We start from the raw sequence: 12,466 nt of genomic DNA on the forward strand, positions 1-12,466 counted from the left end.
ACCCTAAAGAAAAAAGCTCTCGTGTTGGAAATGGAACTGCCTCACCCCCAAAACCCAAACACAGAATGTGTGTCAGTACAGTAGGGGAAGCATAAAGCGCCTGTTTGTCTCTGCCGCTGTTGCCTGCCAAGAGAAAGAGTGATTATTGGTGCTTGTTTAGAGACATGAAAGGACATAAACATTAACCCTTATTTACTTCTCGCTCAGGAGGGTTTGTCACATGTATCCACAGTAATTATCACTGTTCAGTGAAGTACTATACTGTGGTGTTCATAAAGTACTATACTGTGGTGTTGTAGTGTCACAATGTACTGTCATTGTTATATTGTCATAATCAGAATGGCATGACTTTTCTCTGGCATGCAGGGTTGAGTTTGTGACTGTCACGCCTGAGGGGTTCAGATACAGAGGCCAGATTTTTCCCACAGTCAATGGACTCTTCCGCTGGTTCAAAGACCATTTCCAGGAGCCAGTGGCAGGTCAGAGCATACACAGAATGCCACACAATGAAACCTACAGTCCAGGTTAATCGTGCTCTAATGACAGATTCACTTCTGTTATCTGATATTTGGTATTTCTCCTACAGGGATTACTCCCAGCAGCAGCAGTAGAACACGAACCCCAGCCTCTGTCAATGCCACGCCAGCCAATATTAACATTGCAGGTCAGTTTAGGGCCGGGACAATACCAGTATCGCCATATTTTTTCCATGACAAAAAGGAAAACACGAAGCAGACAAAACTCTTTGGTTATTTAAAAACCTGCTGTATGTAGAATATTGTGTGCTATAGCTTGGTAAAAATAAATACATGTGACTCTGGATGACAACATAATTATGTTTGTTTCCAGCATTAGGGCTGTTTTCCTAAAGAAGTCAAATCTGCTTTGTGCTTTGTTTCCTTGCCACGATACTAACGAGTATCGTGATACTGGTATTGTTCCGGCCCTATGTCAGTTATTGTGTACGTATACTCACTCCCCAGGATTTCTATGGCTATGATATACTGTATGTTACCTCAATTGGTTTTTAACATTTCATGCATCCTAAGGTTGAAATCGTCAGCATTTTAAGGACTTTTAAGAAACAGTTTCTCTGTTTAATCTTCTCCTAATGTATAAAGTTGTATGTATTATGTATGCCCTGTGCGTCTGTCACTCAGATCTGACTCGTGCAGTGAACGCCCTCCCTCAGAACATGACCTCTCAGATGTTCAGTGCCATTGCCGCAGTAACGGGCCAGGGCCAGAACCCCAACACCACACCAGCCGGATGGGCATCCAGCCAGTACGGCTATACTGGTGGCAGCAGCGGCGGAGGGGGGAGCAGCAGCGCCTATCATGTACGTTTGGAATACACAGACACTTTCTGTATATCTGAATGTCACAATCACAAAAACGTTGCACTTTCATCTCTATCCGTTTTTCATATTTCTGTTCAACATGAGCCCTTCAACTTTATTTTTTTTGTCCCAGGTGTTTGCCACACCAGCTCAGCAGCCGATTGCTACTCCCCTTCTGACGCCCAGCTATTCATACACCACCCCCACCCCCAGCCAGCAGCAGACTATCACCACGCCCCAGTACCCCAGCAGCACTCCCCAGTCCTCACACGGACATGGACACCGCCCTTCCTCCTCCACACCATCATCAACATCCTCCTCCCGCCACCACAGGACACCAACACCAAAGTAAGTCACCTCTCAAAACTAGCTCTTAGACAGAATTATCCAATAGAGAAACCATTTCAATTTGGGTCATTCAAATGGAGAGATTATGGTCCATGTATGTAGCTGCGTACTTACAGAAGTTTCCAACGGCAGATAACTTACCTCTAATTGTTCAGGAAGCATACAACTGCTACATTGTGAGTGAGTAAGTAAATAGTGAGTTATCTTTTCTCCCTGCTCCCAACCCTCAGGGCAACTTCCCACACAGCAGTGGACTGGGGAAAGATGGCCGAGCAGTGGCTCCAGGAGAAAGAGGCAGAGCGCAAGAAGACGAGGCCCAGAATGACCCCACGACCTTCTCCCAGCCCCATGATCGAGAGCACGCCCATGTCCCTCGCTGGAGACGCCACACCGCTGCTGGATGAGATGGATCGCTAGGTCCAGAGGAGACTTTCCTTCTCCCGATCCCACTGTTACTCACCCCTACTGTACTGTAGATGAACTGGACTCATTATATATTACTGCATACACTTCACTGCTTCAGTTGTTCACATTGAAGGATAAGATGATGGTGACCAACATGGATGACTGAATTGCACGTGGATAATGTATTTGATAACAGTGGTTTGTTTCAAATTCACCTAAAGAAGATGGTTGGAAACGTTGACTATCACTTCTTTGGTAGCACTGTTTCTCGCTTGCAATTTTAGTGGAATGTATTGGAAACAATGAGAACTGCATGCCTTGTTTAAGCCAGGTTTTAAGCGTATTAACTTCAAATGCATGTGATGCAACAAAAACCAATGAAAACTATTTCTTTCTGAATCACACCCGAGGTTACTGTACATATGCTATATAAATATTAACTATCTCTCAGTAGGGGTTTGAAAAGGCCATTTGTAGTACCATGTATATTATATCTATACCATTTTATCTTTGTCACATGAGTCTTAGGCCATTTGAATGACTTGTAAGTTTCTGGATTCATATCCAGTTGCTGCTTGGTGTATTGCCTGAGAGCTGACTAGGTATAGGTTTTAGCCTACATTAGCTATACAGGCTTCATGTCTACTCTGAGTGTAACATAATGAAGAACATTGACAGTATTACTTGGAAGTGTTGAACAGAATAGGTATAGGACCTCAAGCACTTTTACTAACTGTATTATTTTTTTTACTTTGTATTTTTAAATGCATTGCCAACTGAAACATGTTGTGGTCTGTGCATACTGTGCTACATCAGCATATTCACATTACAGCTGCTGTCCCGTAATATACAGTACACTTAAATGTTATCCTCTGTCAATGTATTTAACCCATATGAATGTATTTTAAAACTATAAAATTCACTTCCTGTAATTGAATTCAACTCATGTAAGAACAGTGTCAGTTATTTTTAGTATTCATCATGTTCTCATGTAATCCACAAACAAAATTAGTCCATAACAAAGAGATCTATCAGTGCCAGCCTGCAGTACTAATTAAAGCTGCATGTTAGCATTGTTGAATGCCTTTCCTTCATAAAGATGTCAAATACTGAAGACTCTCTTGTTTCTTTGCCAACTGCGAACAATTGTTCCTCTCAAGTAGTCAGACCATACAAAATACAATATGATTCCGTTCAAAAGACCATTGAAAAACACTGACAATGCAGCTGATGTAATATACTGTGGTATGAGGTGAGAAATTATTATACTTTGTCTCAGATCAAACTAGCCTACTACTTGCCAGTACTGCTTAAACACTCTGTTCCCCCCCCCAAACTGAGCTGGTCTGAATGCTTGGGTCTAGTCCCAGTCTGGAACACCATCAGTAGCTTAAGCTTTGAATACCAGTCACTGCTTACTGAAGTGTCCAACTGTTTTACTAAACTCAGCAAAAAAATAAACGTCCTCTTACTCTCAACTGCGTTTATCTTCAGCAAACTTAACATGTGTAAATATTTGTATGAACATAATATTCAACAACTGAGACATAAACTGAACAAGTTCCACAGACATGTGACTAACAGAAATTGAATAATGTGTCCCTGAACAAAGGGGGGGGGGGGGGTCAAAATCAAAAGTAAGTCAGTATCTCGTGTGGCCACCAACTGCATTAAGTACTGCAGTGCATCTCCTCCTCGTGGACTGCACCAGATTTGCCAGTTCTTGCTGTGAGATGTTACCCCACTCTTCCACCAAGGCACCTGCAAATCCCCGGATATTTCTGGGGGAATGGCCCTAGCCCTCACCCTCTGATCCAACAGGTCGCAGACGTACTCAATAGGATTGAGATCCGGGCTCTTAGCTGGCCATGGCAGAACACTGACATTCCTGTCTTGCAGGAAATCGCGCACAGAACGAGCGGTATGGCTGGTGGCATTGCCATGCTGGAGGGTCATGTCAGGATGAGCCTGCAGGAAGGGTACCACATGAGGGAGGAGGATGTCTTCCCTGTAACGCACAGCGTTGCGATTGCCTGCAATGACAACAAGCTCAGTCCGATGATGCTGTGACACACCTCCCTATACCATGACGGACCCTCCACCTCCAAATCGATCCCACTCCAGAGTACAGGCCTCGTTCCTTCGACAATAAATGAGAATCCAACCATCACCCTGGTGAGACAAAACCGCGACTCATCAGTGAAGAACACTTTTTTGCCAGTCCTGTCTAGTCCAGCGACGGTGGGTTTGTGCCCATAGGCGATGTTGTTGCCGGTGATGTCTGGTGAGGACCCGCCTTACAACAGGCCTACAAGCCCTCAGTCCAGCCTCTCTCAGCCTATTGCGGACAGTCTGAACACTGATGGAGGGATTGTGCGTTCCTGGTGTAACTCGGGCAGTTGTTGTTGCCATCCTGTACCTGTCCCGCAGGTATGATGTTCAGGTGTTGTTATACATGGTCTGCCACTACAAGGACGATTAGCTGTCCGTCCTGTCTCCCTGAAGTGCTGTCTTAGGCATCTCACAGTACGGACATGGCAATTTATTGCCCTGGCCACATCTGCAGTCCTCATGCCTCCTTGCAGCATGCCTAAGGCACATTCGGCACAGATGAGCAGGGACCCTGGGCATCTTTCTTTTGGTGTTTTTCAGAGTCAGTAGAAAGGCCTCTTTAGTGTCCTAAATTTTCATAACTGTGACCTTAATTGCCTACCGTCTGTAAGCTGTTAGTGTCTTAACGACTGTTCCACAGGTGCATGTTCATTAATTGTTTATGGTTCATTAAACAAGCATGGGAAACAGTGTTTAAACCCTTTACAATGAAGATCTGTAAAGTTGTTTGGATTTTTACCAATTTTCTTTGACAGGTTCCTGAAAAGGGGACGTCTCTTTTTTTGCTGATTTTATTATCCTAGCTGATGTTTTCAGTCTGTAACATATCCTGTCAATTTATTGTAAATTAGTTAAATAAATATCAAGAAACAGCAGACAAGAAACAAAAAACAGAAGCAGGCCTAGAGCTGTTTATGTTAATATCCTTTAAGTGAGAAATACCAAAAAATCATGTGCACCTTCCATGAACTGCTGGACATAATTACATAACTTATTCTATACATGTGTGTCTGTACAGTAAGCAACAGTATTGCATGTCAATCTCATTCTGTGAAACTTCATTTGGGCTCCCGTGTGGCGCAGCGGTCTAAGGCACTGATCTCAGTGCTAGAGGCGTCACTACAGTCCCTGGTTAGATTCCAGGCTGCATCACATCCGGCCGTGATTGGGAGTCCCATAGGGCGGTGCACAATTGGCCCAGCGTTGTCTGGGTTTAGCCAGGGTAGACCGTCATTGTAAATAAGAATTTGTTCATAACTGACTTGCCTAGTTAAATAAAGGTTAATTTAAAAAATTGTAGTGTGTAAGAATCAGCATAGGGATTTGAGCCTCAGTGTTTCAGGGTCTTACAGCCCTCATTTAGGGGAGAGAATAGAGTTCATAGTTCATAGGAGAATAGAGTTCATAGTGAGCGCGTAATTCTTTTTTAGGAATGTGACCCTTTTCATCACAATGCCTTATATCGCATTGGAAAAGACTAGAGGTCCAAAGTCCCACACAGAACAAAGGAAATATTATTTAAACCTGGAAGAAGGCTCAGCTTTCTTAGCTTGGAGCCTGTCTGTGTATACAATATTGCAAGAATTGTTTGCAGAAAAGTAAAAGTAAGCCATTTACGAGTAAGCAGATGAAATGGAGAACTCCCTGAACTTAGAATTCCCTCATTTCTTCCGTATGAAATATTCCCTGCTGTGTCTTGGGAGTACAGTACATGCCTACATGCACAAAAAAATGAATGTGTTATTAATGAAATCATCACTTTTAGAATTCATTGCACTCAATATATGCTTCTTTCCAATATTTTATTAATCATTTGTGTTTAAATGCACATACTATAATACAAAACATTACCTGATTCTTCATTCACTAGTTTCAATTCCTGTTGAATAGTGGCACAAATGTTGATTTTACAAAACATACACAAGATGACGACTAACACATACTACACATACGTCTGAGTCTGCATAGCAGGTTTTCCTGATAGTCAAGAGCCAGACTAGTCATCTAGGACATCATTTCACTCTTTCATTCTATACTAGCAACATTGTTAGTATGAGTCTCATTGTGGTGGTTTTCTCCTTTTCTTTCTACCTATTCTCTCTTCCGTTTTCGGGACAGTGGATTTTATTGGACTTATAGTGTGTGTGCTGGTCTGTTCTCTGAGGGCCTGTTCTCTGTAGTTCTCAGAACCCTGTAGATTGAACTCTCCTACTTCGTCAACTTTGAATGAGATTTCTGACGCTGAGGGTGTCAGACTTGTACCTGTTATTATTTCTTCAAGTTTAGTTTCATTGTCATTATGGATAGGAACCTCATCCTTGACAACAGTGGGTATGGTCACTTTTTTACTTTTCTTTCTACCCTCCCTCTCTTTTGATCCTTGTCTTCTCCCAGTCATAACGGGATCGCTGGCTGTTCTGGTGAGAAGTCCCTTTTCACTATGACTCTCTATGCTCTGTGGCGTTAGCATCTCAGCCTGCTCTGCAGCGACTACAGTGGTGATTGTGGGGATGTTCAGTACAACAGTGCTGTCAGTAGTGACTGTATGAAGGGCATCTTCAGTGGGATTCTGAAGAGATGTGCCCTCAGCCAAGAGAGTTGATATGACTTTTCTCCTCATCTTTCTTCCCTCTCTCTCTTTCAGCCTGTGCCTTTTGGTCTCACTCAAAGTTGAGCCTACAGTCGTATTGGATCCTTTCTCATTGTGACTTTCGGGTCTGTGTGACACTGGCTGCCCTGCAACGCGAACAGTAGTGATGGTGGTGATGGCTGGAGCACTTGTGCTCTCAGTAGTGATCACTTCAAGATCCTTTTCAGTGGGGTTTCGGAAAGTATCCCCCACCATGGGAAGAGTGGGAGGGATTTTCCTCCATTTATTTGTTTTCTCTCTCTCCTTTGACCTGTGCCTTTTGCTTTTGATAAAAGTCACAATGGGGGTGCCGGCAGTAACCGTAACATGTCGCTTTTCACTGTGGTTCTCTAACTTTAGTTGCGCAGGCTGATCTGCAGAGATTATGGCAGTGCTGGTAGGGATGGTCGGGGTGCCAGAGCTCTCTGTTGTGGTTGTTGGGAGGTCCTGTTTAATGGCGGTATGGCGTGCAACTCCTTTAGGGGTGACAGTTGGCGTTATGTTGCTCTGTTTTTTCCTCCCTTCCCCCTTTCTTGACCTCTGCCTTTTGGTTTTCTGTGTGGTCACAATGGGTGTGCTGGTGGTTGCAGAAAGAGACGCTGTTTCTGTGTGATCCTTCAGAGCCGGAGTTTCCAGCATTGTCTGCTCCATCTTGACAGCAGTGGCTGAGGTGTCAGAGGCATCTGCAGCACTTTCTTCATCTACATGTGGTTCATCTCTCATGACATCATTAGAAAGCTCCTCTTTCCCTCCACAATCTTTTTCACCATCACTGAAACGGTTGACATTTCTGTTCACCTGGTCATCATTCTCAGGCTCATTTACAAAGTTACTCTTATTGACAACTTCCTCTGCTTTGGTAGGACTAACTTGGTAGGACTCCTCTGCTCCTTTTGAGACTGAGTCGATTTTCTGCTTCCTCTTTCTCCCTTTTCCTTTCCCTTTCCTTTTCTTGTTATTTTTCTTATTTTTCCCTGCAGTGTTCTTCTTCTTCTTCTTCTCTGAGGTCTGTGTCTCTCCTTTGGTGTTGTCTGTAGCCGAACCCTGAGAGGTGGAGACGGTGGCCAGAAATTTGATGAAGTCCTCAGCGACTGTGACCATGTTCCTGAGGGAGGGTTCCTCAGGGCCAGTGGTCTGGGAGCCAGAAACAGTGGACTGTGTTGTGCCTTCAGGATTGTCCTGCTCTGTGCCTGTTTCCTTTGTCTCTTTCTGAGGAGCGACGGTCAGCACGTCAATAACGTCAATACCTCCGAAATCATATGGGATGGACTCTCTAGGCACTGCAACCGGGAGCTTGTCATATTTTTTACACCTGTGTGGTTAAGAGAGATGGAGAGAGGTTTAAAATGTGCTCCCTGTAGTGTATTATAAAGCCACTAAAAATGCTTGGATTGTTAATTATTGTTTGATTTTTTAAAATTATTTGTATTGTATTTGCAAGACATTCTAGTTCACTGTCGATGCTAGTAACATAAGCATTTCGCTGCACCTGCCACAACGTGCATTATTACAGTAAATATTGTACTTACACGCCATACCAGTGGCGCTCCACACATTGCTCTTCATATATAAACTGGAAACAGGGCACCTCAATGACATTGAAGAAAGCTTGGCCAACCACCCTGGAGGAGGTGTCATTGACTTTCCTCAGACACTCCTTCAACCTGCACAGATAGTGTGAGAAAATTAGCCACTCCTGGTTACTGTAGCCTGTCTGGATGGTTTGACAGACTGTAGTAGTACATCATATAATTGGTTTGAGCCTCTGACTGTCTAACATGATTACTCAAGTGTATGAAGTAGTCTATTTATTTATTCTTTATAGATGATTTAAACGGATGGATCAAAGGCATTGCATTTTGCTCCTAACATTCTATTTTTTAAACAAAAAAAGGCGTTTCAACTATAATGTAGGCAACTCACGCATTATCGCAGTCACAGTGACTAAGAGGATGCCACTTGAAATTGGTGTAGCCGTATTTTGAAGAAAACGCATGGATGACGTAGGGGCAGTGGTCATGAACGCGGCAACAACTGTCAGTCGCCGCGAACTCTCCTGCAAACGGCGAATGTATATTAAACAATAACAACAAACCAACATGCACCGAAATCAGGGAAACAGTTGAATGACTAAATGTGGTCATAATAGTTCATCATACATCTAAAATACAGAATAACATCAAACTTTACGCAAGTTCACAACCTACCCAAATGGTCGTAATTATCAGCCATGTTGCCAGCTCCACACCACAGGGTTCCAGGATAAGTGAATCCTCGCTTGGATCTCTGCTTGTTATCCTCGTGGACAGAATTCTCTCTCGTCGTCTCCTTCGGTGTCTGTGCTGTTGGTGCGGCTATCCTCTCCGTGGTGACCGTCGTGCACTTTGATGTCCTCTGGAACGCTTGACAGTTGTATTTGGCTTCTGTCATGTCCGCAAAACTCAACTCCATATATTCGGGGTTGGTTATCTGGTGCTTCAGTCCCAATCTGCACACATGCATGAATGACTTCACTTGCGTCTGGTTGATGGTTACTGAGCAGTCCACCAGTTCACCCGACGTGTCATGCACTGAGCGCACTTCCTCAATTCCGTCTGACACTTGGTAAAGACAATTTCCCCCAATGCCTGACATTTTGACACAGAATGTGCTGTTGAGCATGAAAAACACATCTTTACTCTGTTTCTCTGCATCTAGGGAATAATTGGGGAATTCTCCCTTGACAAAGTTTCTGTCCAGATAAGACAGAAAGAAAAAAAAGACCGACCACATTACTTCAGATGGCACTTTCAGCACCACGCGCACTGAGACAGCACCACTACCTTTCCGGTGTTCTCGCCAAAACCGGCTTTATAGCGACACTTCTAGTGGTGCGATTATTAATACGATGACTGACAATAATGGGAGGGGTCTGACACATAAAATTAACCCCTTCAGTGGCCGATTACACACTTTCCATTATTTCAACAGAATCCATTGATATTGTAAGTCCAGGCTAATTTCAGAATGTGCGCAAACTGTTGCTTAAACATAAAAACACGACTATTCTACAATTACTAGCAGTTCAACATGAAAATAATCAGCCTACCTGTGCCTGAATTTTGTTAAATCCAAATGAGACAATAACTGCAGGAAAGTATATTGACAACAAGGCACGTTTGTGTGCGTTTTTGTCTTTTACACGCATTCTATTTATTTATAGGCGAATAATCAAAGACAGCAGACCCGATATGGTTAATAGGATGGCGTGTACAACTGCTGGCAGCCTAGGCTACTCTGCCGTGGGTTGACCGCAAGTTACCTCCCCGTCCCCCTTTTCACCAAAAATCGAGATTTAGCTTTGGTGACGCTGCAAGCAAGGAGGAGGTTCTTCTCGCGCTTCCCATGGTAACAAGGATGGCGTGATTCTTCCAACCCAATAGATTGGACATCTTTTAGATTCCACAAAAGGCATTGGTGGTGACCTAAATTAGAATGTTGGAACAAACGTCTTTCTTTGTCTAGAATGGAAAGGTTTGCAAAGCTCGCACGCAATCCGCGCTCTCTCAGCAGCATGTCTGAGCAAACTGGGTTTAATTAATGTTATTTCAGAGGTTGAAACCTACTACCGATGGAGGATGGGGAGTTGAGGTTGAGGTCATGTCAGAGGGTGCACTACTGTACCCAAGCCAAGCGTAAATGCTGCCCTGGTGTCAAATGGGGTAATTTACTTGGACTGGCACTGCATGGGGGCACGGGCAGGTAATTCATCTGTTAAAGTAGCTAGCAATATCATGGAACTCATTTGACAAAAACGGGCTATGCATTTTAAATATTGCCATCCATATACTGCTTTGGCAACATTTTTAGGTTTTATGGACTATTAAATATTTCACCCAATTGGCTAGGTCTGCATGTGCAGTCACTAGTCCAGACAAAAATCGGCGGTGAGTTCTAATCAGGCCACTGTTTTGTCACAAGGCAGGATTTACAATGAGCTTTCAGGAGAGGCGTGGGTATTTTTGTATTCTCCGCAAATACACTTGAATCGGATTGTTAGAAGGCGGAGAGAAATTATGCAAAATCACCCGAGGCAACATTCGACTAAACCTTGGAAAAGCCCCTGGGTTAATTGAATGCTCATTACTACAAGGATTTAGTGGGTGGAAAACAATAATAATTCTGTGCTCTAGATTTTGACATTGATAAAATGTCAAAATGTAATATTTTGACATTGATAAAAATCTGCCTATATGCTGGTAATCCGTTTGGATAGCCTTTGGACCCTTCCATAGTTTATATAACACAGCCTTTATAAACCCTTTTAATAGGCAAATAGTTACAGTTGGTATTATCAGAATAATAGTTTTAATAGAAAGGGACAAAAATATATGTATAAAATTAAATTATTCACACTAATATGCACACATTGAATTACAAAACGCTCGCACTGTTATGCACAAACAAATGAGACACGATTGAACAATTAGCTGACAACAATAATTGATTTCTCCAGATCTCCAGATCCTTCTATTAAATATAATTTTATTAAATGGAAGGTTCTGTCGATGTCTCTGTTCTTACTATGGCGTCACAGAGTAGGCAAACAACTGAGCAGGCGTAGGAATGTCTCAAATGGACATGAACCTTCTTATGATGGTATAAAGGTCCGCCAATTTGGTCAGGGAGTTTGTCAACCATGGTTTGCCAGTACTGTGATAAAGTAATGTGTAAAATCCTGAATTTGAAGAATTGATCTGCACTGTATGTTTGTTCGCTAGCTAGCCAGTTTTAGAGGAATGATTCCATACATTTGTCTAATTAACTGCCAATATGCCAACATTCCATTAAAAAAACGCAGTCAATCCACAGCCATATACTGGCTCAAATCAGTTGATAGACTTAGACGAGTTGTAAGTGCAACAAGTAGGTGATATTTTATCATACGGTATAAATGAATTTGATTTGATTATAATAGCACTCAAAGCATTCCTCAAAGCACACCTTTCTGGCCTGTTTACATATGTTATAAAGGCTATTTATACAGACAATTTGTATAAAACAAATTTACCCAGTAGCGGCCCACTTTTTGGAAGCAAACCACTCGATTTTGTCCCTACGTTATATCGGCATCGAACATGTCATCCTCCCTAGGAGAACGAGAGGCTGCCTGGATCTTTAATTTAAAGACTCTTGCTCCCTCCCTTCGGTCTCAACGTAGGCTTTGATCTGAAGCCATTCTCGTGATTTTGCTATTGTAAATGTAGCCAAATTGTATTTATCAATCAAATGTATCAATCAAATGTATTTATAAAGCCCTTCAGCTGATGTCACAAAGTTCTGTACAGAAACCTAGCCTAGCAAGCAATACACCGTGCACGGTGGCTAGAAAAAACTCCCTAGAAAGGACAGAACCTAGGAAGAAACCAGGAGTGGCCAGTCCTCTTCTGGCTGTACTGGGTGGAGATTATTACAGAACATGGTCAAGATGTTCAAATATATTTATTTATTTAACTAGGCAAGTCAGTTAAGAACAAACTCCTTTTTCAATGACGGCCTAGGAACAGTGGGTTAACTGCCTGTTAGGGGCAGAACTACAGATTTGTATCTTGTCAGCTCGGGGATTTGAACTTGCAACCTTCCGGTTACTAGTC

General features: G+C 42.8%; 2 protein-coding genes across 3 annotated transcripts in view; one reads left to right on the top strand and one right to left on the bottom strand.

The window, feature by feature from the left end:
* LOC110507751 (transcription elongation factor SPT6) overlaps window positions 1-3,206 on the top strand; it is a 30,592-nt gene extending 27,386 nt beyond the window's left edge. For both annotated transcript variants that reach the window (XM_021587961.2, XM_021587962.2), the window contains exons 33-37: window positions 367-479; window positions 587-664; window positions 1,161-1,339; window positions 1,473-1,687; window positions 1,918-3,206. In XM_021587961.2, the coding sequence (XP_021443636.2) occupies window positions 367-479; window positions 587-664; window positions 1,161-1,339; window positions 1,473-1,687; window positions 1,918-2,104 (772 nt within the window). In that variant the 3' untranslated portion in view covers window positions 2,105-3,206. The remainder of the gene's footprint in view (window positions 1-366; window positions 480-586; window positions 665-1,160; window positions 1,340-1,472; window positions 1,688-1,917) is intronic.
* Window positions 3,207-5,678: 2,472 nt separating this feature from the next.
* proca1 (protein interacting with cyclin A1) lies at window positions 5,679-10,147 on the bottom strand. The gene is made up of 4 exons (XM_021587963.2): window positions 9,041-10,147; window positions 8,757-8,889; window positions 8,363-8,497; window positions 5,679-8,145 (listed from the first exon to the last, which is right to left on the bottom strand). The coding sequence occupies exons 1-4, from the start codon at window positions 9,603-9,605 to the stop codon at window positions 6,264-6,266; spliced, it is 2,715 nt and encodes a 904-aa protein (XP_021443638.2). The 5' UTR covers window positions 9,606-10,147; the 3' UTR covers window positions 5,679-6,263.
* Between the last annotated feature and the right edge of the window lie 2,319 nt (window positions 10,148-12,466).

The sequence above is a fragment of the Oncorhynchus mykiss genome, chromosome 27 (assembly GCF_013265735.2).
Source record: "Oncorhynchus mykiss isolate Arlee chromosome 27, USDA_OmykA_1.1, whole genome shotgun sequence".
Lineage (NCBI taxonomy): Eukaryota > Metazoa > Chordata > Actinopteri > Salmoniformes > Salmonidae > Oncorhynchus > Oncorhynchus mykiss.

Coding starts and splice junctions, on each gene's coding strand:
- proca1 (XM_021587963.2), bottom strand. CDS start 9,605: ATGTGGTCGGTCTTTTTTTTCTTTCTGTCTTATCTGGACAGAAACTTT. Junction 8,890..9,040: donor TGATAATTACGACCATTTGG/GTAGGTTGTGAA, acceptor CGCCGTTTGCAG/GAGAGTTCGCGGCGACTGAC. Junction 8,498..8,756: donor CACTGTGACTGCGATAATGC/GTGAGTTGCCTA, acceptor CTATCTGTGCAG/GTTGAAGGAGTGTCTGAGGA.